The sequence below is a fragment of the Dromaius novaehollandiae genome, chromosome 1 (genome assembly GCF_036370855.1).
Source record: "Dromaius novaehollandiae isolate bDroNov1 chromosome 1, bDroNov1.hap1, whole genome shotgun sequence".
NCBI lineage: Eukaryota > Metazoa > Chordata > Aves > Casuariiformes > Dromaiidae > Dromaius > Dromaius novaehollandiae.
Window position 1 is genome coordinate 214739009 of NC_088098.1, and position 25708 is coordinate 214764716.

General features: G+C 44.6%; 2 protein-coding genes across 4 annotated transcripts in view; one reads left to right on the top strand and one right to left on the bottom strand.

The window, feature by feature from the left end:
• The window catches only part of USP35 (ubiquitin specific peptidase 35), a 33675-nt gene extending 23629 nt beyond the window's left edge, over nucleotides 1-10046 (bottom strand). Inside the window, exon 1 of the mRNA XM_064505189.1 lies at nucleotides 9993-10046. The gene's annotated coding sequence lies outside the window, so the exon portion shown is untranslated. The remainder of the gene's footprint in view (nucleotides 1-9992) is intronic.
• A 153-nt stretch (nucleotides 10047-10199) lies between these two features.
• KCTD21 (potassium channel tetramerization domain containing 21) lies at nucleotides 10200-25284 on the top strand. Of its 3 annotated transcripts, XM_064505192.1 has the most exons (4): nucleotides 10200-10273; nucleotides 11865-12016; nucleotides 18334-18419; nucleotides 19039-25284. In XM_064505192.1, the coding sequence occupies exon 4, from the start codon at nucleotides 19069-19071 to the stop codon at nucleotides 19849-19851; it is 783 nt and encodes a 260-aa protein (XP_064361262.1). In that variant the 5' UTR covers nucleotides 10200-10273; nucleotides 11865-12016; nucleotides 18334-18419; nucleotides 19039-19068; the 3' UTR covers nucleotides 19852-25284. The 3 variants fall into 3 exon arrangements, with proteins under 3 accessions (XP_064361262.1, XP_064361260.1, XP_064361263.1); XM_064505190.1 differs by lacking the exon at nucleotides 18334-18419; XM_064505193.1 differs by lacking the exons at nucleotides 11865-12016; nucleotides 18334-18419 and having other exon boundaries at nucleotides 10206-10273.
• The last annotated feature ends 424 nt before the right edge of the window (nucleotides 25285-25708 follow it).

Genomic DNA, 25708 nt, shown 5'->3' on the forward strand with positions numbered 1-25708 from the left:
AAATGAGGTGAAGGTATGAGGAGAGAATAGAAGCAGCCCACAGGTGTCTTTTCACACAAAAAGTACCACAGTGGCAGAGAGACAGTAAAGGTTAAAACCTGGTTTAGAGAGCAGACCAGACTTGCAGGACTAGGAATTGGAAGGAACAGTTGTCCCAGCTGTATCTCACTGGTTACTTGGGCGGTACTGAGCAAGACTGGTATTGCAGTTGACCCGTACTCTGCGTTTCTCCTTTCTCCACCTTCACAGTCTGATCCCCTGCTGCCTTGGACATCTGGCAGACAAATAAGGGACAGGGAGGAGGCAGGAGTAGCCATTGTGTCCACTTTTGTCTATCCTTTACACAGTTACTTCCCTGGAGCACTCCATGCTGAGCCTGGCACAGTGACGTGGAAACACTACACAGGCAGGCTGGTCAAAAACAGCTACAGATCTTGCAAACCTAACCGCATAAGTCAGCATTGCCCACAGACCAGTGATATGCACAGTGCTAGGTAACCTTGCCACCCTTCTAGGGGTGTGACAGCTACCCAGTGCTGTCCACTCTACGACCAGGCTTTTAACTGCTTATAACTTTGCCAGACTTCACCCAAATTTTCAATGAACTCTTTTTCAGGCTGAACTTTGAGAGAAAGCTGCAGCTCCTAAAATGGTTCGATCATTTCTCAAGTTGATCCCAGAAGGGAACAGGATGGGTCACCCCAGCCTTGCTGTTCAGAGTGCAGCTAGGTCTGGTCTGAGGTCCTGCAGAGAAGGACAAGGCTGAAACAAGGCTCCCTCAATAGTTAACAGAGGCAGACATGTCCCACTGGAGACCAGCTTTCTCATGAGCATATTGATATTAGGACCTTAAAGATAAGCAAGGAGAACCAGCTGAGCTGACTTTGTGGTGGAGGCTGCAGTCTCTCTTCACCGAAGAAGGACTTTGCAGGACAAAGTTGGCTTTAAATAACACCCTCCCACCCACACCCTCCCCTCTCTAACTACCCCGGTATTAGCAGGAGGGGATAAACAAGCCCAGGTTCACACTGGGAATGAGGGTACATCATGCTGATGCCCGAGCAAGGGCCAGACAAAGCTGGGATGGAGGATGACAGCTCTCAGACAGGACACAGAGAGCAGAGGAGGCAAAGATGGAGCAGGAATGGCTGGAACAGACAACAAAATGGCAGGGATGACGCGCCGACCAAGAGGCTGTGGAATCCAGGGAGGAAAAGGGCACTGATGCCTGTTGATCCAGTCCAGAAAAAATAGTCCAAAAAATCAGTGTTTCTGGCCAGGAGCCCGCCTATCTGACTTCTCAGTTCTTCCTTCTGTCAGCTTAGACAACATCACTCCAGGTCTCAAGGGCTTAACGGAATCGGGCTTTGCAAAAGCCAGAGAAACTAAAAAGGATGCATGTATGATGCATGTATAATACACATTCCAATGTTAAAATATTAAAAGAGCACTTAGGTTGCAAAAGGTTAGGAAGCAAGATGGCCAATTTAATCTCAACACAGCTCTAGATGCTTTCAGAGAGATATTATTTAAATGATCACATATTAGCTTTTTTTTCCAGGACCTGCCTGGAGAATGAATCAGGGTTTGCAACAAAGGAGACTGTTGTCTGTAAGATCACTGTCTAATTTGTCATTATTAACCCAGGGAACTGCAGGAGAAGGAAGGACAGTTTCAGTCCTGGGTAGCTGAATGCTGTCCTGGAGAAGTGAATTCTGCCCCCACCTCTGCCTCTGCCACAAAACTCTGTGAGCTTCAGGTCAAGTCACAGAAATAAAAACCTTTTCATGGGTGGCTGTTTGCTGTTGGCCCTTCTTTTTCCAGGTGCCCCAGCTGGAGACCTGGAGGCCCAGTTTGCAGAAATGCCGAGCATTCAAGGTTTTTAGGGCAAAGCAGCTCCTGGTTCTCAGGATGTTAAACTCTGGATGCCTAACTTGTGCTGCCTGTGGCTTCAGTCTGAAGTCCCATTCACAGGATGAAAATTTGGATACAAGGAATGGGTCTCCATTACTCTCAGCACAAGAGGTCTAGGGCTCCCCAATCATCCAAAGAAACTGAGTAACTACTGGTCCACCTCCCAGCTGTTTGAACCACTCCACCTACCTCTCTCCAAGATAGCCTCCAAAAGGAGGGGGCTAATCTTGGGCAACGTAAATCCAAGCTAGCTAGTGTCACTTCAACTTGGGGTCCCTGGTTGTCTTCTCTTTAGCAGGACAGCACAGAAGGTTTCAGACTAAGTGCTCAGAGAATCATGCACCTAAAAGCAGTGCTCTCGAAGTGGGACAGCCTTACCATTTCTGCACTTCATCTTCCTCACAGACAATGACAACTCACAGTAATGCTGGGAGAATCAGCTTATTCCTGCTTGCAAAGAGACCTGAGTTCCCGGAGCACAGGAAGATGCTGTAAAAGTTCCAAGTGTTTATTGTTAGTTTAAAGAGCAGCTTTGAGGTTCCCATCTGTTATGTGATCACTCAAAAGAGAAAATACATACAATGAGCTCTGCAGTGGGGAAAAAAAATCCCATGAAATGGCAAAGCTGTTCTGCTCCCTGGGTGAGCAAATGGCAGAAGTAACATGGATAAAAATCACAGAATCAGAAGGGAAAGGGCCTCAGGAGGTTTCTAGTCCAACCCCTGAACAAAGTAGGGTCAACATTGAAATCAACTCAAGCTGCTCACAGCTTTGTCCATTCAGGTCTTGAAAATGTCTCAGGATGGAGACTGCGTAGATGCTCTGGGCAAGCTGCTTCAGCTTAATTATCTCATAGTGGGAAGTTTTTTCTTATACCCAGTCAAAAGCTCTTGTTTCAATTTATGTCTGTTTTCTCTTTCTCCTGCTATGCAATGCTGTGAAGAGTCTGCCTCTAACTTGATAAACTCCTTGTAGACACTAAGAGGTTCCCTCTTAGCCTTCTTTTCCCCAGGTCGAACAAACCCCATAGCCTCAGCCTTATCTCACAGGGCAAGTGCTCCAGGCCCCTGGCCATCTTGGTGGCCATCTGTTGAACTTCCTCCTGCTGATCAATGTCTTTCTTGTACTGGGGGGGCCCAAAACTGGACACTTCTCTAGATGTTGTCTGACAAATGATGAATGATGAGGGCAATAAGGGGAATAAACACTTCCCCTCTATCTATTGGATTGCATTTGTCCTTGTTGAATTCCATGAGGTTCTTGCAAGCCCCAACCTGTCCTGGTCCTCCTGTATGACAGCCCTACCCTCAAGCATATCAACTGTTGCCCCAAGTTTGGTGTCACCCACAAACTTGATGAGGTGCACTTCATCTCCTCCCTCAGGTCATTGACAAAGATACTGAACAGGAGAGGTCCCAGGATAGATCCCTGAGGAACTCCACTTGTAACTAGCTCCCAGATGGAGCACAAACCACTAACCACTGCCCTTTGGGCCCAACAATCCAGCCAGTTTTCCACACATCTTGTAGTGCACCCATCTAGATCACAAATCCCATCTTTCATACAAGGATGCTGTGGGACACTGCATGAAGAGCCTTACTGAAGTCAAAGTAGACAACATCCCCTACTCTCCCCTCATCCACAGATCTATCATTTATCATTGAAGGCAGTAAGGTAGGTCAAGCAGGATTTACCTTTGATCTACCCTGGCTATTCCCAATCACCTTCTTCTCTTTCATATGCCCAAAACCAGCTTCCAAGGGGATTTGCTATATGATTTTTCCAAAGTGAGGCTGAAAAGACTGTAGTTCCCCAGACTATCCTTCTTGATCGTTTGAAGATGTGCTAGAGAAGACGATGTACTTTGGAAGAGAGATGTTTCTCTTCCAGTCTCACATTTGTCATGCAGTAACATGCTCAGACCTACAAAAGTGCCCTGAGGACACTCTCCATTCCACCTGGGAGATCAGTAAGCATTACTGGCATTCAATACCACGTATCTCAGTCTTGCAGGCACGAATACACACAGCGGTTCACTGTACTTTATCCCATGCTTCCCCCTTAAAATAAAAAGAACACTGTAAAGGACAACAGTCCTAGCTCCAAACTTAAATTCCATCTGAAGTCACAAGGAAAATGAAGCATGTCACTAACATTTGTAACAGGCACTGTTTCCCATAAGATGCGTCCCTGCAAGTTACAGATACACAGTCATGCTCTAATAACCACAGAGCGAAATGGCGTATAAGCAAAGAGTGACATCAGACAGCTTGCTTTCGGTCTCGGAATTGAGCAAAGTGCAAAAAATAAACAAAAGACCTTAGGATGAAAAGTAACCTTGGGCTCTGCGTCTAACCTTAATAATCTGAACTGATCAGAGGTGTCCTTTTAATATATTTCTCTTCTGATTATGGTTTTCCTTTGATAAGGAATCATTTCAATTGAAATCTATCCAATTACTTTTAAATCAGTTCACTCCACTATCCCCGCCAGCAGCAGATTTCCAGCAGAGGCTCCTTAGCACATTTTGCAGAATTGAGTCTCAGCTCCCACACCCCACATCTTACAGAGCTGTGAAAAAGATAGATCTGAGATGTCCCTTATCTTTAGGAAATCTTGGTAATAAACTCAGCACACTTCCTAGAATGGCATCCAGACTGCCTCATGCAATAGTTTGATAAATATCACTAGTGAAGGAAAAAAATCCCACTATATAAAGATAGACTGATAAATAAAGCGGTATCCTTCTCATTAAAAAGAAAAAGAGAAAAAGAAAAAGAAGAAATCATGATCTACTTCCCTGAATTCCCTGGAGATCTGGAAGTACGGAAACAAGACTCACCTTTTATTGTCCTTTACTCCTGCTCAAATCGTTTCTTTTATGTCAGCCAAGACATTACTGTTATTCTTGCTGCATACTCCAGATAGCTAGGCAATTAGGGCTCAATCCTGCAAGATGCTGAGCTGCTGCAGGGTGGAACTGGGTACACAGCACCTTGCTGGAACATAAAATACTGCACAATAGTCTTCCTCGTATAAAATTTTCCATGACTCGGTATACATCTTCTTAAAAGAAGCAGCCCCTGTTGGTCACACACCTTTCTAGATCTCTTCACCAGGAACATCACAGCAATTGAGCGTGTCCTAATGCATTCGTGCAGGGAAAAAATGTAAGTGTAAAGGGGGTTTTAAATTTGGTCCAAAGTACCTGCCTGTTTATCCAGCCAAGGAGGGGAAACAACAGCATGCGACTCATCTGACTGACCACATCCAATAGATGCAGCCTGGCCAGCCAGTACTGGACAGTCACAAAAAGTCATTCTTATAACATCCCTATTTTTTTTTAATGGCCAAAAAAAAACCCAAAAAACCCAACCTCAAGACAACTGTGAGGAAATTAAAATTTCCCCATAGAGTTAGAAATCATCAAATCAAAGCCACTGTTCGGCTCTCATCAATGCTATTCTGTCTCCTACTTCTGTCTCCCCATCATCTGTAGTAATTTACAGGTCCAGTTACACTCTTAATTTAGCTGCAATCTAGTTATTCTGATTAAATCACCTTAATCAATGTAAGCAATGCAGTTCTGGTTGAATGATCTTCTGCACATACCTCAAGCACTTACACAGACATGTTGCAGTTCCTTTCTCTAGTCCTTTCAGTGACACAATTGCTGCTTCTCTCTTCTTTCTGAATTATTTCACATCCAGATTCTCATTATTATCTCAAGTCTTAACCCCTCTTATTTATTATTTGCACTGTAACAATGCCTGCAGGCTTCAACTGAAATAGGACCCGCTGTCCTACAAACTATGCCTATCTATAGGAATATACACAGAGAAATATATCTCACTCAAGAGTGAAGGCAGAAAAAAGGATACCATTCACACCTCTTTAGTATTAGTCTATCAAGGCACATCTAGATTAAGCCGCTTGCTCAAGGAGACGCAATAGGTTGAGGCAGACCCAGCAACTAAACACATATTGCAACTCTTGTCTCAGTCCCCACGCCACAGAGATATGAACTGCAATACCCCGCCTTGCTGCACCTCCTTGCAGTGCTATATTTAGCGGAGCTGCACCCAAATAAAGTGTCACAGCAGAGCAGAGGACTGGGCCCACTATTAGGAGATCCGAGCAGAAACCGAGAGCTAATAATTGTAGAAAAATGCAGTCAAATAACCCTTGCAGCAAGAAACAGAAGTGAGACTTTGCCCATCTACAGCCATAAAAGGGAAAGATTGCCAGCACACAGTCCTGGCCAAATTCTCTCATGTAATCACAGTCTGCCTTTCTAAATTCACCTTCTATTTCCAACGAGATAACGTGTTCTCCACTTCCTGTCCTAAACTACTTTTCAGTGACAGAATGCACTTGTGTTGCATGACTCCTACTCATTAGTTTTAATTAATTTGGGCTTGCAAGGCTCTTCCGTGTTTTCCTGCCCTCTGTTGTACCGAATTAGAAACTCCCGAGTTGCTCCTTACAGCCAGGAGCTGATGGAGATGCTGCTTTAGCCACGGGGAGTAGCAGATTTGGAGCAGGAGGTTGTCCCCACTGCCCACAGGACCATCTAACCTGCTGGGTGACTTTATGGCCGCTGCAGAGATGATGGATTTGTTCTAGCATTATCACCCAATTGGCCCGTCAGCATTTGGCAGGGCTTTTCTGCACATCAGGAGTTCCACTCTGAACAGCGTGTTTCTCTCCTGTGGTCTCCACGCTTGTCGGAGCTACCTCAAAGTACAAATTATGCCTATTTGCAATCAGCCTAAATTTACTATATAGGAGTCTGCAGCTTTACTAAAATCTGTTGACATTTTAGATCTGCAGACCGCTATGAATCCCTCTCCTTTCTTGTGCAATACCGTGTATTTCATTATTCCTCTTTTCTCTAAAATACTGCATATATTTTTCACTGCATAATATGAATCTATCAGCCATCTGCAGGTGACTTACTGTGGCCTCGATGCATGGACAACAGCGTGGGACTGACTGCTCTACCTGAACACAGTTATCTTAGCTAACCTGCTCTCATATTTCTTAGAAGCCTTGGTGCACAAGAACCCTGGGAGCCTCATCTCTTCCTTTGTGTTTCTTCCTATCAGGAACTTTGACATCAAATGAACAAAGGCTTTGGCTGGATGTCAAAACAATCAGTGCAATAATGCCAAATAAAGCCCAAGGCCCTAACATTTCACCGTCTTTTTTCCTCTGGACAGACTCCTCCTCCCAGTCCAGTTCCTTCCCTCCAGTCATCAGATACATACATCTCTCTCTAATATGTATCAGTATCATTTCCTAACAAAGCTCCTCAAAACCCTTGTTAGGGGTTATTATATATTATCATATTATATTATTATCATATTATATATTATCAGACATCATTCGCTGCTGTGGATGCAGAAACCAAAGCACGAGGAAGTGAATTTCTATACCCTGCTGCCTCGAAAACCAGCGGCAAAGAAAGGCAGGTAAAGCAGAACTGCTCTAACCATCAGAGACAAACCACGACTTTATGGCTAACACCAGCACCAGCCACGAACGCCAATGAACCATCCCAGTTGCTTTTTAATTTCTTTAATATGTTTAGCATGAGATGACCAAAAGCTTTGTCCTGCCTGTGCTAGACAAGGCTTTCCCGGGACGGTCTCTCCCCCTCGCACCCCCCAGATGAACACATCTTCCTTTTATTCCTCAGCAGCGTCCTGCTTTTCTCCTTAGCCAGAGGCCTCAGCCAGGGCTGTGCTCCGTTACTGTCCCAGGGGCTGATACGAGGAGTGCCTGGATCCTGCTCTGCCCTTCAGACCACTGTCCTTTCTATTATCATCCCCCGAGACCGTAAATATGTCTAAGCCGGAAGGCTTGTTTTCTTGGAGATATTTATAGCATAAACATCACTCTTCTTTCTTCTGATTTCTGTCTGCTTTTATCCGCGTATAGAAACAAAACCCCTGGATACAGCTCAGTCAAAAACCGTGTCCTATTTACCAAAGCATACCAGACTGAGAGCTGACGCTAACCGGCACTGGCGGGGATTCATCAGACGCTGCCTAACTGCTTGGAGATGCAGAGATCGCCAGTGTTTTGACAGTGCCTCCAGCACAATGGGAGACATCACTCATTTGAGACCTCAATTTCCTTTCATCCCACACAGATTTGGCTTTGCATCAGCCAACGCAGAAATCAGGAAGGCGAACTCAGACCATGGCAAACTTTAGTGGCTACATCACAAAATGTCCAAAGCATTTTGAACCCCCTGCTCAGGTGAAAATCCAGCTGTCTGCTAGGTCCTTTTTACCTTAGGCATTAAGTTCCCAAAGCTTTTTGAGAACCTTTCAAAAGTGGCAAATATGAGATGCCAATCCCTGCTTTTTTTCTTCAGCAATACCTCCAGTGTCCAAGCCAGGGCAAGTTTAACCTGAATGGATTTGGATCCAGACTGTTCTGAATTTGACCTCCACTTTTAGGGCTTTGGGCTGCCTATGGGATGGGAGCACCCCTGGGTGTCTCTCCCTGGGTCAGCTTCCCTGGGGGAAAACCTGAACCCAACTTGGCCAGTTTCTTGGAGCAAGATGCTGCATTAGAAACCGGGGTTTGCAGAGTCCTGCAGGCACTGGAGAAACACGCACGCACGCGCGCACACACACACACACACACAGCATCCCTCCTGCATCCCTTCCTCCAAGCACCCCTCCTGTAGCCTGATCCCCAAGCATCCTGACCCAAGGCATCCCTCCTGCATCCCAACCTGTGAGCACCCTTTAATCTGAGCTTATCTCCTGCATCCTATCCCCTGAGCATCCTGATCCCCAAGCATCCCTGCCTCCCGTCCCCTAAGCCCCTCTCCTGCCTCGCTCCCTCCCTCCAAGCACCCCAGCTCCCAAACACCTCTCCTGCATTTTGACCCCCAAGCATCCCTCACTCTGAGCATCTCTGCCTCATCCCTGCCTTCGAGAATCTCTCCTGCATCCCAATTACTAAGCATCCCAATCCCCAAGCATCACCCCTCCTGCCTCCTGACCCCCAGCACCCCAATCCCCAAGCATCTCTTGCATCCCAACCACCGAACATCCCATCCCCAAGCATCCCCCCTGCATCCTGATCCCCAAGCATCCCTCCTGCATCCCGCTCCCCAAGCATCCCACCCCCAAGCATCTTTCCTGCATTACAGGCAACGAGCACCCCTCCTAGATCTGCATCCCTGGGCACCCTGATCCCCAAGCATCCCACCTGCATCCTGATCCTCAAGCATCCCCTCTGCATCTGTCCCTCAAGCATCTCTCCTACAACCCAGACCCTTAGCACCCCTCCTAAATCCCAGTCCCCAAGCATGCTGATCCCCAAGCATCCTTCCCACATCCCAAGCCCGAGCATCCCTCCTGCATCCCAATCCCCAAGCATCCCTCCTGCATCCCAACCCCCAAGCATCCATTCCTTGAGCATCCCTTCTGCATCCTGATCCCCAAGCATCTCTCCTACATCCCGACTCCTGAGCACCACTCCTGCATCCCTCTCTCCAAGCCTTTCACCTGCATCCCTCCCTCGAGCATCCCTTCTGCATCCCAATCCCCAGGTATCTCTCCTACATCCCGACCTCTGAGCACCCCTCCCACATCCCAGTGCCAAAGCACTTGACCCCCCCCAAATCCCTCCTGCATCGCTCCCCCAAGCACCCCTTACCCTGAGCCCCTTCTTGCATCCCTTCCCTCCTGCATCCCGACCCTCTGAGCACCCCTCCTAGATCCTGATCCCCGATCACCGAGCATCCCTCCTGCATCCCTGCCTGCAAGCCTCCTTCCCGCATCCCCATGCCCGAGCATCCCTCCTGCATCCTCATGCCCGAGCATCCCTCCTGCATCCCTCCCTGCCAGCATCCCTCCCGCATCCCCATCCCCGAGCATCCCTCCTGCATCCCTCCCTGCCAGCATCCCTCCCGCATCCCCATCCCCATCCCCGAGCATCCCTCCTGCATCCCTCCCTGCCAGCATCCCTCCCGCATCCCCACGCCCGAGGATCCCTCCCCCGAGCCCCCCTCGCCTGCCGCCCCCGACCCCCTCCGGCCGCCCCGCCGTTACCTCCCGCCGCAGGCCGGGCTGTGCCGGGCCGGGCCGTGCCCGCCGATGCGCGGTGCCCGGCGCGGCGGCGGCTTTAAGGCGGCTTTAAAGCGGCGGCGCCCGGGGCCGCCTGGGAGCTGCAGTCCGGCGGGCCGCGCTGGGGGCCGGGGCGGGGCGGCGGCGAACTACAACTCCCAGGGAGCCGCGCGCGGCGCCCGCCCCCCCCCCCCCCCACCCGCCGGCGCGGCCCCTCCGCCTCCCTCCGCCGGCGCCCGGGGCTGGGCCGCAGCTCGGCGGCGCAGGTGGGTGCTGCCGGGCCGGAGCGGGGCGCTGGGCGGTGGCGAGGGGGGGCGCTGGGTCGCGGTCCCCCCCCCCCCGGCCATGCAGACGGGGAAACTGAGGCACGGCGCTGCGGGGAGCAGCAGCCCCTGGGAGACGCGCGGGGTCCAGCGGAGGGACCGGAATAGCCGCGGGGATGCTTGGACGGGACACGGGGAATCCCGCGGCTGGTCCTGGCGCCGGTAGAGACCCGCCGGCGCATCGGGCCGCGCGGGGACGTTGCATCAGCTGCTTAAATGACAGCCGCTGCCCTGAGACGGGGCGCAGGGTCCCCGCGGCAGGGCTTCCACTCCGATTTCCCGAACATCGCTGCGGCTGCTTCTCCCTCTGCCTCTGCGCTCCCTCCCCATCTCCATCTTGTTGCTACCCTTCTCCTTCGATAGCCGCGAAGCCTCATCTCTGTTTCCCCCTCCCCACTGCGGGCTGATGCTATCGCTCCTCTCGTCTCAGTACCAACCCGACCTCTGTTTTACCTCGCTTCTTGCTCTTGCACGCTGGGCGCCAGCTGTGTTCCCCCCCCCCCCCCGCCTCCCTCCCCCGTGTCTTTGCCCAGAACTGCCTGAATCGCCTGAATTCGGCATCTGCAGAGCATCACATATGTGACCCTCTGCCTTCAGCTCCATCCCTGAGCAAGACGCGTCGGCCTGCCAGCCTGGGCGAGCTGCGGCGCGATGGCCAAACGCAGTCTGCCATTCCCTAGCGGTGGCAGCGCCGCTGCACCTTGCTGTTATCGGGAGGGATGGAAGAGCAGCATCTCACCGCCCAAATCGCGGATGTTAGGGAGATCGCGTGCAGGCTTTCCTGCGGGATATTCCCATGCCTAATGAAGCACGCGTGAGAAAATGAAATCCAAGTCACTAGCGGATAGCCACCCATCCGCCAAAGTGCTGGGGTGAACAGCCTGTGCTTCTGTCCTATTGCCCTGTATCACAACAGAAAGCGGATTGATACTGGTCCTTCCTTACGGCCGAAGGAAAAGGCCAGCTGCAGTTTCCTGCCTTGTGCCTGCTGGGAGTTTGAGTCCCCTCCTGCGCGTCCCCAAACTGGCATCCTTGGTGCCAGCCCACGCCGCTGGCTGAGTCAGAAATCGATTCTGCATCAGCTGAGCGAGGAGGGAGGTGAGCGGCCTTCGCGAAACGCCGGCTGGAAAATTCCAGTTGCACAACAGCAGGCCTGAAGCAAAGCTAGCTCTTAGCCCCAGGCCTCTGCCTTTCGGGGTATAGTGCTTTTGGCACACGCGCCGTGCTTGCTTTCACCCTACCGAATGTTAAGCCTCTAACTAAAGTGCTGTGCTAGACCTACCGGAGGGAATCGCCTCTGGAGGCGTATTTAACCCACCTAAGATCTGAAGTGCCCTCTGCAAGTGTCACCCTGCCTCTGCCAGACAGACCCTCAGGTGACTGGGATCTTGAATTGCCTCAGCCAAGTGTCCAAAATTAGGTGGGATCAATTTCTGCCCTGCGGCCATGGGAGAGCATGGATTGGCCTCGTTAAGGTTAGTATATGTAAGCACATAGTGTAGAGAAACCATATCTCACATGTTTAATCTTCCAGACTTAAGGAGCAACATAGATAAGTAAATGTGGATCAGCTGCACTCTAAGGGAAGTTTAAGCACCTTGCTGCTACAGATCTTGTCTCAAATCCCTCCTTAAACTCAGCTGTGACTTGCTGTCTGCTGGCTTTGGCTTCTCTGGCTTTGGCCAGGTAAGTGGTGAACTGAGGTTTTTATGTTTCTTTTCTAAAAACTATTTGTTTCTGCTCTTCCTTATGTTATTCTTGTTTGTTTTCTCTACCTGTCACCACCTAGGTGACTTCAGGCTACCCAGAACTGTCTTAGGGGCTGTTTGTCTAGTTCCGATAACGAAGTGGGGCACAAACTCTTAGCTGAGTGTCTTGATTTCTTTTGAGAAATCATCTTCAAAAGGGACAAGACACAGAGTTAGTGTCAAGACACAGAGTTAGTGTACAGGTGAAGTCAGTGTGAGTTCCAGTGGACTGCTACCACTGCGTGCGCCCAGAGCTACATTTCACAACTTATGGGTATTCTTAGGACTCTGGTGTTTTGTGGAAACTGGAATTTTTACCTCAAAATGAAGTGTTCTGTTTCAGTAAGACGTGGTGGAGCAAAGTGATACGTGCCAAGTGTGGGGAATCTGGAACAAAGTCCAAAACAGAACAAGCGTTCTGCAGAAGGAAATGCCTCTGGTTGATTATGTGTTTGACATTAATGTACTCTACTGAAAGAGACTGGAGCCCAATAATTGGAAAAACTATGTTTTCCTGTAGAACCATATTTAAAGTCTCCAGCTGCCAATGAAGAGGTGCCCAGAATTTTTTTTTCATACCTCCTCTTTAACTGAAATCAATCTGTTCCCTACCAACACAGAATTATTTCCTATAATGCATTACCCAGTCAGCCTCTTTTAACATTTATCCAACTGATGCAGCTCTTGCCAGTTCTCTTGGGCAATATTCAAAAGCCAGATAGATTTTAGTCTGGCTCTTCTTCCTGATGCTTATCATAAATGTTCCCTGCCTTGCTTTAATTTTATTGCCACTTAAGCATTCTTCATTGTGCCAGCCTAAATAATTCATCTGTTATTTTGCTGTATGTATACTTTGCAGTCCATTGTTACTCCTCGACTATTTCTTAACTAAGCTGACAGTCTTAAATACGGGTTTCCAAAGTTTCAGTGGTGGAGGGATGTTTTATTGGTCGGATATTGAAGGCCACACTAGAAAATTAATCTGCAATGCAGTACCTTATGTACACAACTAAAACAGGAAAAATGGTTGTGTAAATGACCATGTATTACTGCATCTTGTTGTGGTTCTGTGTAGGGGAGCATCAGGGTCTGCAATATGTTGTTGCAGAGCTCTCCGGGCTCCAACTGCATGACAAATCCATTGGATTCAGCTGGTTCTGGATCTGAGAGGCTGAAAGCTCGACACCAAGGATGACCTTGGTACCAGAGAGGCAGGAAAGGATGCTATAGCTGGCGGAGCATCCATTAGCTGGTTCTGTCAGGGAATGCCACAACTTTAAAAGCCTTTTCTAGGTCACATGTAAAGCTTGCAAAGGCCATTAGCAGCCTGTGGGTTACACTTTGGAAACCCCAGTTTTAACAGCTCATCATCATCCACTTCTACCAAATCACGTATCTCTATTACTTTGCTGCTCAGTGTTTAATTCATTCATTAATGGGAGTCTCTGAATGACAGTATGATCAGCCCATTAACCCTGCCTTACGTGTTGCCTCTGAAGTCCCAAGCAGTTGGCTCATTTTCCTTCCTTGCCACTTGCAAAGTTAAATCTGTGTTTATAATCAATTCCTGCTGCTTGAGTTTCTGTGTTGTTTTTACTTTCTCACTCCTGGTAAGTATTCGTATTTGGGTTTACTCGTCAGGGAAATCAAGGTACTGATACACATTTTCCCAAATAAAAAACTTCATTTTGTTTTCTAGTCTGTTTAGTATCCTTTGCATCTTGTCTCCAGCCCTGCTGGTATTTATAGCTCCTGCTTAAAGTAGTATTATGTGTATTTTGTTAATGCAGAGACAGCTTTCTTAGTATCTTCACAGTGAGACTGTTAAACAGAGCTAAACTTAGCACATCTGTTTCGTGTTTCATAAACTTGCCATTTCGGGGTAGAATATTTTTAACTGGAATGATCTAAATTATCAATTTTAATCTGAATAAGCAACCAGAAAACTGATTTTAAAAATTGCTTTTTCCTGTGCTTTGTATATATATACACACATATATCTATATATATGTATGTGTGGTTTCTGAAGGAAAGATCCCTGTTTCTTTGGAAACCATAAAAACATGTTTGTAACTTGTAGACTTTACATCAAACTGCATTTTTGACTAGGATACACTACAACTGTACGCATTTTTCCAAGTGGTTAAATACTTAGCAATATTTATTCTGTTTCTTTACATTTTACTTGCGTTAGCAAATTGTGAGTGATGCATTTTTAGATGATTATTTGTATACTGGTATTTTTTCCCAAGTAGGGCAAAAGCTCAGTTAAATTACGTATACAGAATTTTATTTATTTGCTAATTAAAGCTGTCTTAAATGGGATGAATACATAAGAGGGGAAATAAGCTTATCCAAAGATGTTTTACATTTAAAATTATTATACAAATGAAGTATTATCTATAATGAAGGAACTGAGCTCATAATTATAAACACAAAGACCTTGATAAGTGAAAATGGGTAGATTTCGTCATTTCACATATTGTTTCATACCTTCCTGCTATTTCAACTCAGTCACTCTTCCAGCTTTGACCCAATTATTTGATGAGCTAAGCTAGTTGAATAGAAGGACATTACAGAAATGTTATCTTTGCACCTGCTGAAGATACTCCTGTTAGTAAAAGCTAATTAAAAAAATTAATAAACCCTGGTTTGTTCAAATGCTCAAATAGCAGCTTCCAGCATTCAGTAGTTTGACTTTACCAAAAGCTGCAGTGTGAAACACTGCTTGTTTCTTTCAATTCAAATATTTTATAATATATTGCTATATATAATTATAATATTTTATAATTATTGCATAATATATAATAAAACAATTTTAATGAATATATTTAATAATTTAAATTATTTTAAAAGATTATGACTATAAATCAACCATTGACTTTTTTCCATAATTTTAAATACTTTTTTTTTAAGAAAAGTACATTTAAATACAAATCACTCTAATAGCACATAATACATCCTGTGCTCTTCAGCTAAATTTGCATCTTCAGCTCTCAATTAGATCTCTAGCTGATCTAATTTGAATGAATTTTAAGCATAACTTTGGGAGCAGCTACACAAAATGCTTTACTGCAATTTCCTGCTTCCAGGACCCATAACCCAATTTGTGCTCGTCTTTACTGCTTTGACTGCAAGTTACAGCCACCCATGTCCAAGATCAGATGCTGTCTTACCTCATTCTTCTGTAAATGCCACTAAACTGAAGTTACCTCTTGTACTGCATTCTTGGAAAGCCTTTCTGTTACATTAGGGAAGTACCTGGTCCTGATAAACTAGGGTAGGGGCTGCAAATGCTGGTTTTATGAACAAACTGACAATTCATTTCATCTGCCCTTGAGTTAACATTTATGAGGAAAAAGCAGCAAAGATTGACTTTCACTCCTTGGCTAGAATCAAATACACTGGTTGATAAATGCAGTAAGTCCAAATTAGTGATGTATCCAGCCTAAGTATGCAGGCTCATCTGTGCTGGGTTTTGGTACTTCAGAAGTTGCCAGACTATCAGATCTATCTTGTTTGTACAGTGCTGCAAAGATACAAAACTGTAACTAGCAAGATGAGTTAAGCAAAAGCAGATGTTTAGCTCATCATACGTTAATTCCACTTTATGAATGGCATCTGTATAACAGTTATCCTATGGACAGGGCATTACCAGATGTTTACATCATGAACTGTTTAATTCAAGACTCTTTCAAAGTGAATGCAGTGCAGGGGCAGTGGGGACGTACAAAATACGAGCAGCTTGCTGGATTTCAGTCTTCCAGGACATCCTTCATGGGTCAGCAGGCTGCGTGGCCATAAGCAGAACTTTGAAGGAGCTGGTTTGGGCACGTGTGTGAGCAGTGCAGGCTTGGACGTGGGAGAGGAGAGCAGAACCTTCACGAGGAGGGGGGACACGTCGTGGGTGCAGAGCCCTGGCTGATACACCCAGAACTCTTCCAGTGCCAGAGCTAGCACTGGAGTTAAAGCTTGATCGAATTTCTGATGCCATTGCTGGCAGCATAAACATTATCTTTGATTTAGAAGAGTTCATATTACTGCCTTATTTTGTTGGCTGCATCCCTTTAAGACTACTGATAAAGAATCCAGTTATAAGATTTTTCTTTTTTACATTGTCCATTCAAAGTGGACCGAGACATCTGCTTCTCATTCAGCTTACATAGCCAGCAAGTTCTGGAATCAGAATAAACCTAGGGTGGATGTTGATTTTGAAATGGAAGTCTATGTCTTGTCACTGAACATTTGAACCATCCAGTGGTCTTTGGGTCATAACCCTTGACAACGGGCTATGCCAAGTGAAGGCTGCCACATGCAAACTGAGGGAAACGTGTCACTCTTTGCAGCTGGCTGACTGGCAGAGGACATGAGAAAACTACTCCATTGGTGCAGATGATCAGACTTGGTCTCAAAAACGATCAGAGGTCTGAAAACATGACTTATGAGGAAAGAATAGAAGACTTTGGTTTGTTTAGTCTAGAGCAGACTGAGTGGTAGCAGCGGAGGGAAGTAATAAACGTGGCTTTTGGGATCACTGTCAGTCCTAATTCTACAGTCTGCGTTATTTGCAGTGTGATTTTGGGAATGCTTTTGATCTTTGACTAAACCTAAAAAAAAAAAAATCCATTTTGGGCTGCTTTTGTGAATGCCAGATTGTGTTTGTAGTAACTCTTTTACAGATGCATTAGAAGCCCTTAGGGGAAAAAATACATGGCAGTCACTTATACTACAGAATTAGACCAGGCAAGCCTATGTATGATCTGTTTTAAATAGCTCTTTACTCTATAAATTGGGTAGAAGTCCTCAAGAGGAAGAAGTATGCTGAGTGAAATATGAGAAATATGTTCCACAGTTCTGACTGGAGTTTAACACTAAAATAAATAGTTGGGGTTTTTTTTGTTTTCTGTTCCCCCCCCCCACCCCCAGGCTGTATTTGGTGGAAGTTAGTTACAAGAAAAGTCTTCAGCTGAGATGGGGGGGTGGTATATTGGGGTATATATATGTCCTTATTTGCCAGTTTTATTGAATACATGGGAGTAAGGTATTCCCAGGCAAAGCACCCAGTGGATTTAGAAATCTGATTCTTTACATTAATTAATTATTGTGCAGTGGCATATACACTGTGTGTCAGAGGCTAAAGAAATCTAAATAATAGAGAGAAATGCTAGATTTCAACTAGAAATTAAATATAGATGCTCCTGTGACCTGTAACCATGGACAACTTGTTCATATCAAAATGTGCTTGTTATCTACAAGTGTATTTGTTTTAGGGTACATAACGTGGTGAATAGCCACTGGTCCCCTTGCAGTTGAATACTTGGTCGTTCAAATAATAAGCTCAGAGTAGCTTAAGGTGGGCACCAAGATTTGAGAGTGGAGGCTTCAAGCTCTCTGTGCTTTAGTCTTCTGTTCTGAGAAATTAGGTTCATAATCACCTCTGTCAGTAGGCTATTTTGAGCCTTCATTTGTGAATTTTTGCAAAGTGCTTAGGGATCCAGGGATGGAAGGAGTGCTGTTACCACCATTATCCTGGTTTTAGCAGCCATAAAAGAATTGATGTTACAGTACAAGATCATGTTCTCCCTATCTGTATTTTGCTGTGACTCCAGAGCTGATAATGGTGTCATAGTGTCTATGATTATTCCATGACTAGGTATTGAAATGTCTGCACTTAAGTTTATTCTTAAGGGAGCTGTTTGGCTGCTTTCTGTTGAATGACCATAATTACTACAAGAGCAACCTCCTACCCCTGCAAGCAAACACTGATGGGATTTCTGCTGATTTTTAAATATTCTTTTCAGCAGTATCTGCAGGATTCAAACAATAAAACTGCGAGGGAGCTGTTGATGGATTTGGATTCAGCAAACAGAAAAACACAAGTGAAACTGAGCAGAGATCCTCAGCTTGATTTCCAGGACCTTAGCTAGCATAAATGAGGGCACAGCTTTTCAGTGCAGCAGAGCTGATCTGAAACAGAAAGGGGAACACAGCTCCCTCCTCTTCCCTTGCACCAGCCCTGGCATTCCTCTGGTTCTAAGATGGTTCAAGGAGTTAAACTAGCGGAAGCATACACTAAATAGAAAACAGTAGTTCCCTGATGGTTTTGCTCCCTAACCTGACTCACCATGGGGTCAGAAAAGTACCAGAGCTGGTGTAAGGGAGGAGGAATGTATCGTGGAGGGGGAGGAGAGGTATGTCCTTTTCAGAGACAGTGAGAAGTTAGAATGGCTTAACATCATAAAATCTCATCCTCAGTTTGTCTGAGCTGACTGCAGAGGAGCTGTACAGAAGCTATGTCAACTGAAGATATGGTCCCAATTAACTAGGAAATATTTGCTAAGGTAAAGTATATTGGAAGTAGAAAGCCTGGGGGATTTTTACTGAGTGGAATGGCAGACTGTTACATGCACTGCAGCACTGCTCCCTGGTAGGATGACTGCATACAAATACGTGTCAGGGGATGCTGCTGCAAGAGCTTTGTTGCTTTAATTATATCTTCAGAGGCCACAAAGATGTTGGGAGGTGTCTGGTTCTTGTCCGCTCCTTCTTTTCCCTCTAAATTCTGTGTTCATGAAGGATATGGGATACAGGATACAACTCTTGCTTTGAAGTCAGCACTAGTTCTTCTGTAGACATCAGCTGGACAGATTCCGCATTTAGCATAACTGTAGCATTTTGGAAGACTCGTGATTTCCAGCACTAGCTAACTTGAACTAGACAAAGCACTGTGGCAAGTCCATTTTGAGAAGAAAACATTTTTGCTCTCAAGATACAACCTCCAAAAATATTTCCCATTTCTATTTTCTGTGATGAATTATTGTCATGACATTACCATTATATATTTAGGACTCTTTTTCCCCTGTAGTTTACTCTTTTGAACAAGTAAATGCAGCTAAATGTGTGGTGTTGGATTTTTTTTCTCTCTTTTTGTTTGTTTGTTTTTTTTTTTTTTTTTTTTAGAATTAGTGCCAGCATCGTGATTTTTCCATCATGTCAGAACCTATCACGCTCAATGTTGGAGGAAAACTCTATACCACCTCTCTGTCCACCCTGACTAGCTTTCCAGACTCCATGTTGGGGGCCATGTTTAGTGGGAAGATGCCAACCAAGAAGGACAGCCAAGGCAACTGCTTTATCGACAGAGATGGCAAAATCTTCCGCTATATCCTGAACTTCTTAAGAACTTCCCACTTGGACCTCCCTGAAGACTTTCAGGAAATGGGCTTACTTCGACGGGAGGTAGACTTTTATCAAATTCAACCACTGATTGAGGCCTTGCAGGAGAAGGAGGTGGAGCTTTCTAAAGCTGAGAAGAATGCCATGCTCAACATCACCCTTGATCAGAAGACACAGACTGTCCACTTCACTGTTCGAGAAGCACCCCAGATCTACAGTCTGTCTTCCTCCAATATGGAAGTGTTCAGTGCTCATATCTTCTCCACGTCATGTCTCTTCCTGAAGCTTCTAGGTTCCAAACTTTACTATTGCTTCAATGGAAATCTCTCTTCAATATCCAGCTACCTACAAGATCCCAACCACTTGACCTTAGATTGGGTTGCAAGTGTGGAAGGCCTGCCAGAAGAGGAGTACACTAGGCAGAACTTAAAGAGACTCTGGGTGGTGCCTGATAATAAGCAAATCAATAGTTTCCAGGTGTTTGTGGAAGAAGTGCTAAAAATAGCCATGGGTGATGGTTTCTGCATAGATTCTTCTCACCCACATACATCTGATTTCATGAAAAATAAGATTATTCGCCTAATTCGGTACAAGTAAGAATGTCTGTTTATTATGGTAACAGCACGGAGATAACTTAGGTTAAGTGTTTCCCTTTAAAACACAGTTACAGCCTAATTCAGAATCATGCTAATCTGGATTAAGAGTCACTAACAGGGGGATGATTTTCCTTTAATGTATTTACCAATATGATCTTTCAGAATATGTCCATATTCTAAACAGAAGGAATATTGTCCAATTCCTGGATTAAGGATTGATTCTGTCTCTGCCTCCACCTCTGACCTGCTGTGCAATTGTGGGGAAAGTCACTTAATTTCCACCCTTCTTTTATTTCCAACTGGAAAATGGGAATGATCCTTAACCTATATTGCAAGGGTGATGTGATGGTTCAGTAATCAGGTATCTGGAGATCAGATGCAGTGAAAGATGTCATGGAGCTGCAACAGAGTGGACAGCCCAGGGGAGCAGATTTTCCACTCCCTGCTTTGTCATCTGCCGCTGTGTAGAGCACCCACAAAGCTTTCGTGGATCAGCAGAGAAGTTTCCCCACATGCGCACACTCTTAATACGGCTGTAAAGGATAGTGCAGACTGCAAATGAGTAGGGGATTATGTCTGAATGGTTTAAACAAAGGATTTCTGTTGCCATGTGAAGCCGACTTGGTTTTGTTTGGTTTTTTTCTGAACCCTGTGAGGAAGCCCCTGCTCTGTTCTGCTTTCAAGGAAGCTGTGTTTCAATGATGTGACTGGCACTGTGAACGACCAAGGAAGCTGTAGCAAAGAGAATGATGTTCCTACAAAGTGAGAAGATTGTGGGTGGAGGTGAACTTTACTTTGGATGCTCATGAACCTTTGCTTTTACATTCTGAAGGCATCAAAGACAACTAGTCCTTTTCTTAGAACATTGTACTTGTCTGGAGAAGGATGCTGAAAACACTTTCAGAGGCCCCCCAGATCTTCTGAATGTTTGAGCCTGTTCTGCCTGGACCTGGCCTTTTTTGGGGGCATACCTCCCTTCAGCAGTGCCCAAAATGTAGGGGATGGTCTGTAAGTAGGACGGATTCCATCTGAAAAGACAACCTGTCTATAAGGTTATGCCTAGTATTTTGCGTTAGGAGAACAGAGGCTCAGTTTTCCTCTGTACATTGAGCCATTTCTTACATCACTGTGAAATAGTTAGAACACCAAGGACGCATTTTACCTGCTTGCTTGGGTTTAGTGCAAGATTGTCAGAGAGGTAAGGCAGGGGGAAACAATAGGTGATAACAATGGTCAGGCCTTTTCCTCTAAGCCTGGTCTGTGCTATTATGACGACTGTACTCCACTAGCTGCATGTCAGCACTAAGCGTAATTTCTGTCCACATTCAAGATGATTCATTCTCAGCTAATTAAGTTTAAAAGTATCTTAGCTGCCTTTCCCTAGCCAGATTGCTATGTGTGCATGAGAGACCCTCTGGAATTTTCTCATTATCTCTAATGAGACAGAAGAGAAAATACAATGGTCCAGAGGGCATCCAATAACCGTCATATTTAGAATTTCATTGCTTCCAAGTTTTTAGCGCAGGGCTGCAAAGCTCAGTCTTGCTCATGTTCTCGTTTCCCAAAGAAGCTATTCTCTTGTTACCCTATACTTACATGTGAACAGCATAAAGGAGAAGTGCTTTGTTATGGTTGTAAAAAAGAGTGAGATGAACATAGTTCTGTTGTCCCAAGCTGTAATTGCATGAACAACACATACCAGCACGTGGATGGTAAAAATGCACACTCTGCAGCTATTGGCAGCCTGTTACAAACCACTTCCCTGTCTGAACTGGTGCAAAACCAGTCCACTAGCATGGTGTAAGTGTGACCATATTCTTGGCAAGTAGGACTGAAGCCCTCAGAATCATTAAACCTGGCAATTTTCGTGAATCCTGATGATTGTAAGCTGGATGTTTTGGCCAAGTTCCAGCTTGAGTCACCATATTCTTCTAGTTTTAGCTGCATTAGGATGGACATTTTTTTCCCACTCCTGTCCTGAATTATAAAATGGGAGTAATCCATTCCAGAAGTTGCTGTATGCCACTTAGAAAGCAAAGTGACTCCTACGTGAATCTTATTTCCACCGTGAGTTTGCCGGTCAGTTGGACATTCACAGTGATGACCTACTCAGCTGATGATCTGTAAAATGTCATATGTGAACCCACTTTCATCAAATCTATGCCTTGAAGCAGATAAGCCTTTGCTGAATTTAGTGGTAACAGAGCTTTTGGGGGGCTGTTGGCAGTATTTCTTTTTTTAACCAAAGCCCTTGAGAATAGGTTTTACATTAACTGTAACAGGAGTTTTTGTATGTCAGGACCAAAAGATTACTTATTCGTAGTAATTTGGTTTCCTATCAACTTAAGTTCATCCAGTGTTAAGAACAACGGGCTTGATTCTTATTTGGAAGGGGGAACAACGCTGATCCACACTTTTTAGAACTCTGGATTGGTACTCACCCATTCTGCTTCAGTAAAATGAAAATATTAAAAAGAGTTGAATTATTACTGCATTTTCTGCTGAATGGCATATATGAGGAGGCACCAGGAGCACTATGTATAGCTTTGTTGTAGCCCCAGAATCTGGAGTATTTGCTCTTTCCTTTTGCTCCTATCCACCTTCCTTTTTTCAGACAGTAGCAGCACCCACAGTAAAAACAGACTTTTTTAAAAAAAAGCCTAATAATAGTCTAAACAAGAAATGAAGAATTCCCCAACTTGGCCTAGACAGTAACTGGAGTAATTCTGCTGACATGGAAATATGGGTTTGAATCCCTACAGCTGAGGAGGGAACTGAACCCAGGTCTCTTCTTTCTCGAGTGCTTTAATCCATCAGTTCATTATGTTAAATATGGAAACTTTAATCCACATTTATGTATGCTTAGGTGACTAAATCAGGCAAAGGTACACTTGCTCACACATCTCTGTTATTTCTTAGTAACTTCCATATGCAGAGATGTAAAATTTTCCACAAGTGTAATGGCATGAATGAGAACAGGCTTTGGGAGGAATAGGAATTTGGGGTAAAACTTGAGATGTCTGTAAATTTCTTAGCAGGATAAACATCTTTAACATTTTTAAGAATGAGATACTATTTATAATACCACAGTAGTGCTGCATGTTAACCAAGTATGTGAAATAAGTGATATGTGAATCACTTTGAATTATGGTCAGATATATGTTATACAAATGCAGTTGCTACTTCCAGCTATGCACTAAGCTAAATTTATAGCTGTTCCTTAATTTTGCACTCTGTCAGCTATGTTATAATGTGTGTTTATAGGAATGTTCTCTCTGAAGCGTTTGTTCCTTTTTCATCTAGCTAGCTAGCTGCTATCTCTGAGCCCTAGAGGTATAACTTGCTTTTTGTTTACCAGTCAACAGCATTGATGATTCTTGTTCTCAACAGTTTTTCTGAATTAAAGTGTACAAGCACAAAGCCATATTAAGCACTTAGGGTACAACACAACTTCATCTCTAGTCATGAAAAGCATTTGAAATTTATCAGTAATAACATCTAAAAATTATTTTACTGTTGGAGTGGAATACTTTCTCTCAGAACAAACTTCTTAATTTGTCTATAAGGAGCTGAGCACAAGCAAAAGATCTAGTGATTTGTTTTCCTCCTTAAGGTTTCTAGGATTGTTTCTTCCTATACACTCATATTCTTACAGTCTTGTAGGAAGTATTCCTGTTCTCTTGTATAGTATTGCAAACTCTCTTCTGAGGTGCCCAAGTCTCCGTTCAGCATACAAGAGGCACTGGCACGTACATCGGCCTTGTGAACCCCACTCCCAGGGCTGGGCTTTTCACTTTGAGCAATTCTCTGCTGCACATCATGGTGCCCAGCTTCCATTTTTATTCTGGTCTAGGCCTGTCTGCCTCAACGCCTCCATCTACAAAACGAGCCTAAGTCACGCACTTTAATGGCTTATGCTGAGAAACCCACTGAATAGAGATCAAGTGTTAGAAAAGAAAAACACCACAAAGCTAGGGCTGATGATAAGTTACTAGCTGTAGTGTGTTGCCATTGTCAGATACAGGCACGTGCACAGAACGATGGGATTTCTTATAGGAGAAGAACATGATAATAAAGCATCTTCGTGGAGTCCTGCAAAAATCACTCATGGATTTCTCTGTATGCTGTTAGGCTTGATATCTCTTTATTATCTAAAAATGTTCAATTATAATGAAGGGACTGAAGCCATATACAAATACTAAGAGGTCTTTCATTCATGTAGCCCTTGTTAAGGGATGTTAGGAGAAGGTGAGAGGAGTCTTTATTGCTGCAGGTGATGGCAGGGAAATGGAAGGAGTATTCAAGTGTTCAATGCAAGGAGAATTGAAGTGTTTGTCGAGAAATCCAGGATTCAGAAGGGAGAGAAGAAAGAATCTAGAAACGTTCAGAAAAAAAAGAAACAGCAAGATTAACAATGTAGACAAAGATTTTGCTATGGAAAGAGGCTGTGATTAGAATGATTCAGTGGCCTTTTCCAGTTTGAATCCACTATTATGCAACTTGCATATAAACAGTTGGTCATGCTAGAAGTTATGCTGGTAGTAACTTGCCAAGAGAAGACAGCTTCACTTAGATTTGCATGTGCTTTAAATCACCAAACGTATGCACTGCTTAAGTTACCCATACTCTTCGTTGACGTGGTTGCTGAATATGAATTGCTACTTGAGTTCACTGGCAATAAACACCTGCAATTAATCAAAAATATTCCCACTCTAGAGAAGGCTGATGTGGTCCACATACAAAGTTGCAAGAGTGATGAGTGTTACCTTCAGCGCATGCCATAGACTCTAAATCTAGGATCTTCGGATACTTCACAGATAAACAGAGAAGTTATGAAGAAGACTTGTTTGGGGGAGTTTCATTTTCACCCCAATCCTTTTGAATTTGGCATCATTGCTTAGACTTGAAATGTATTTTGAAGTATTTAACTGTCCTTATGATGCAGGCCCTTCCCAGTGAAAGTCTTATCTGTGAATTTCTTCAGGCAGTCATGTAGCTATGCCCTGTGAGAAGGGCTGCACTGAGCAGAGATACGCAGATCATGCGCTCAGTTTCCCTTGGAAATAACATGAGGAATGGCTTTCTTATGGATTTGGGGGGGGGGGGGAAGCTATGGAGGAAAACTGTATGGAATGAACAATTTCCCCTCTCTTTATGCTCTCTCCATTCTCCTCCCCCTTATTTTCTTGTTCCTAATGCTAAAAGATTTTCCAGTTCGTCAGAACTCAATCTCTGATTCACTAAGAGCTACGCTTTTGAATGAGTACTTTCTAGAAAGTGTCAAAAGGTGGCTTTTATCTCTTACCACTTTTACAGAGAGCCTGTAGAGTTACTACATTTAAAAAATGTGGTTGCGTTTCTCTGCCTGTAACTCTTGTAACCTGTTACTAATGTGTATTTAGAAAACAGTAAATAAAATGTGAATGAAGCATTCCATCTGTCACACCTTTCTTGGCAAAGAACAGTGACGTTTTCTGAAGTTGTACCTTTTTTCCTCCAAGAATTCTACAAAGTCCATCATTGCAGCACTTACTGAGGAGCCTCTACAGCTGAGAATTACTGGAAGCTCACAGAAAATTAGTGTAGTTTTAAAAAACTTTTCGGTGGGTGAGCCTTCCTAAATACCCAAAGCTGTTTTAGAGACATTAGCCCACTGATGCTTCAGAAAAGTTATAATACAACAGATCCATTTCTCTGGTGAAAAATCTTCAAAACCCGACTGCTTTATTGAACCTATGGCTGTCCATAGCCCTTGGGTTTTAACAAAACCTAACGCATTGCTGATGTTGCGCTTGCCTAACAGGGAAATATTAAATTTATTATCCATATGGATTACATCCACCTTCTGGTCTGGCAGC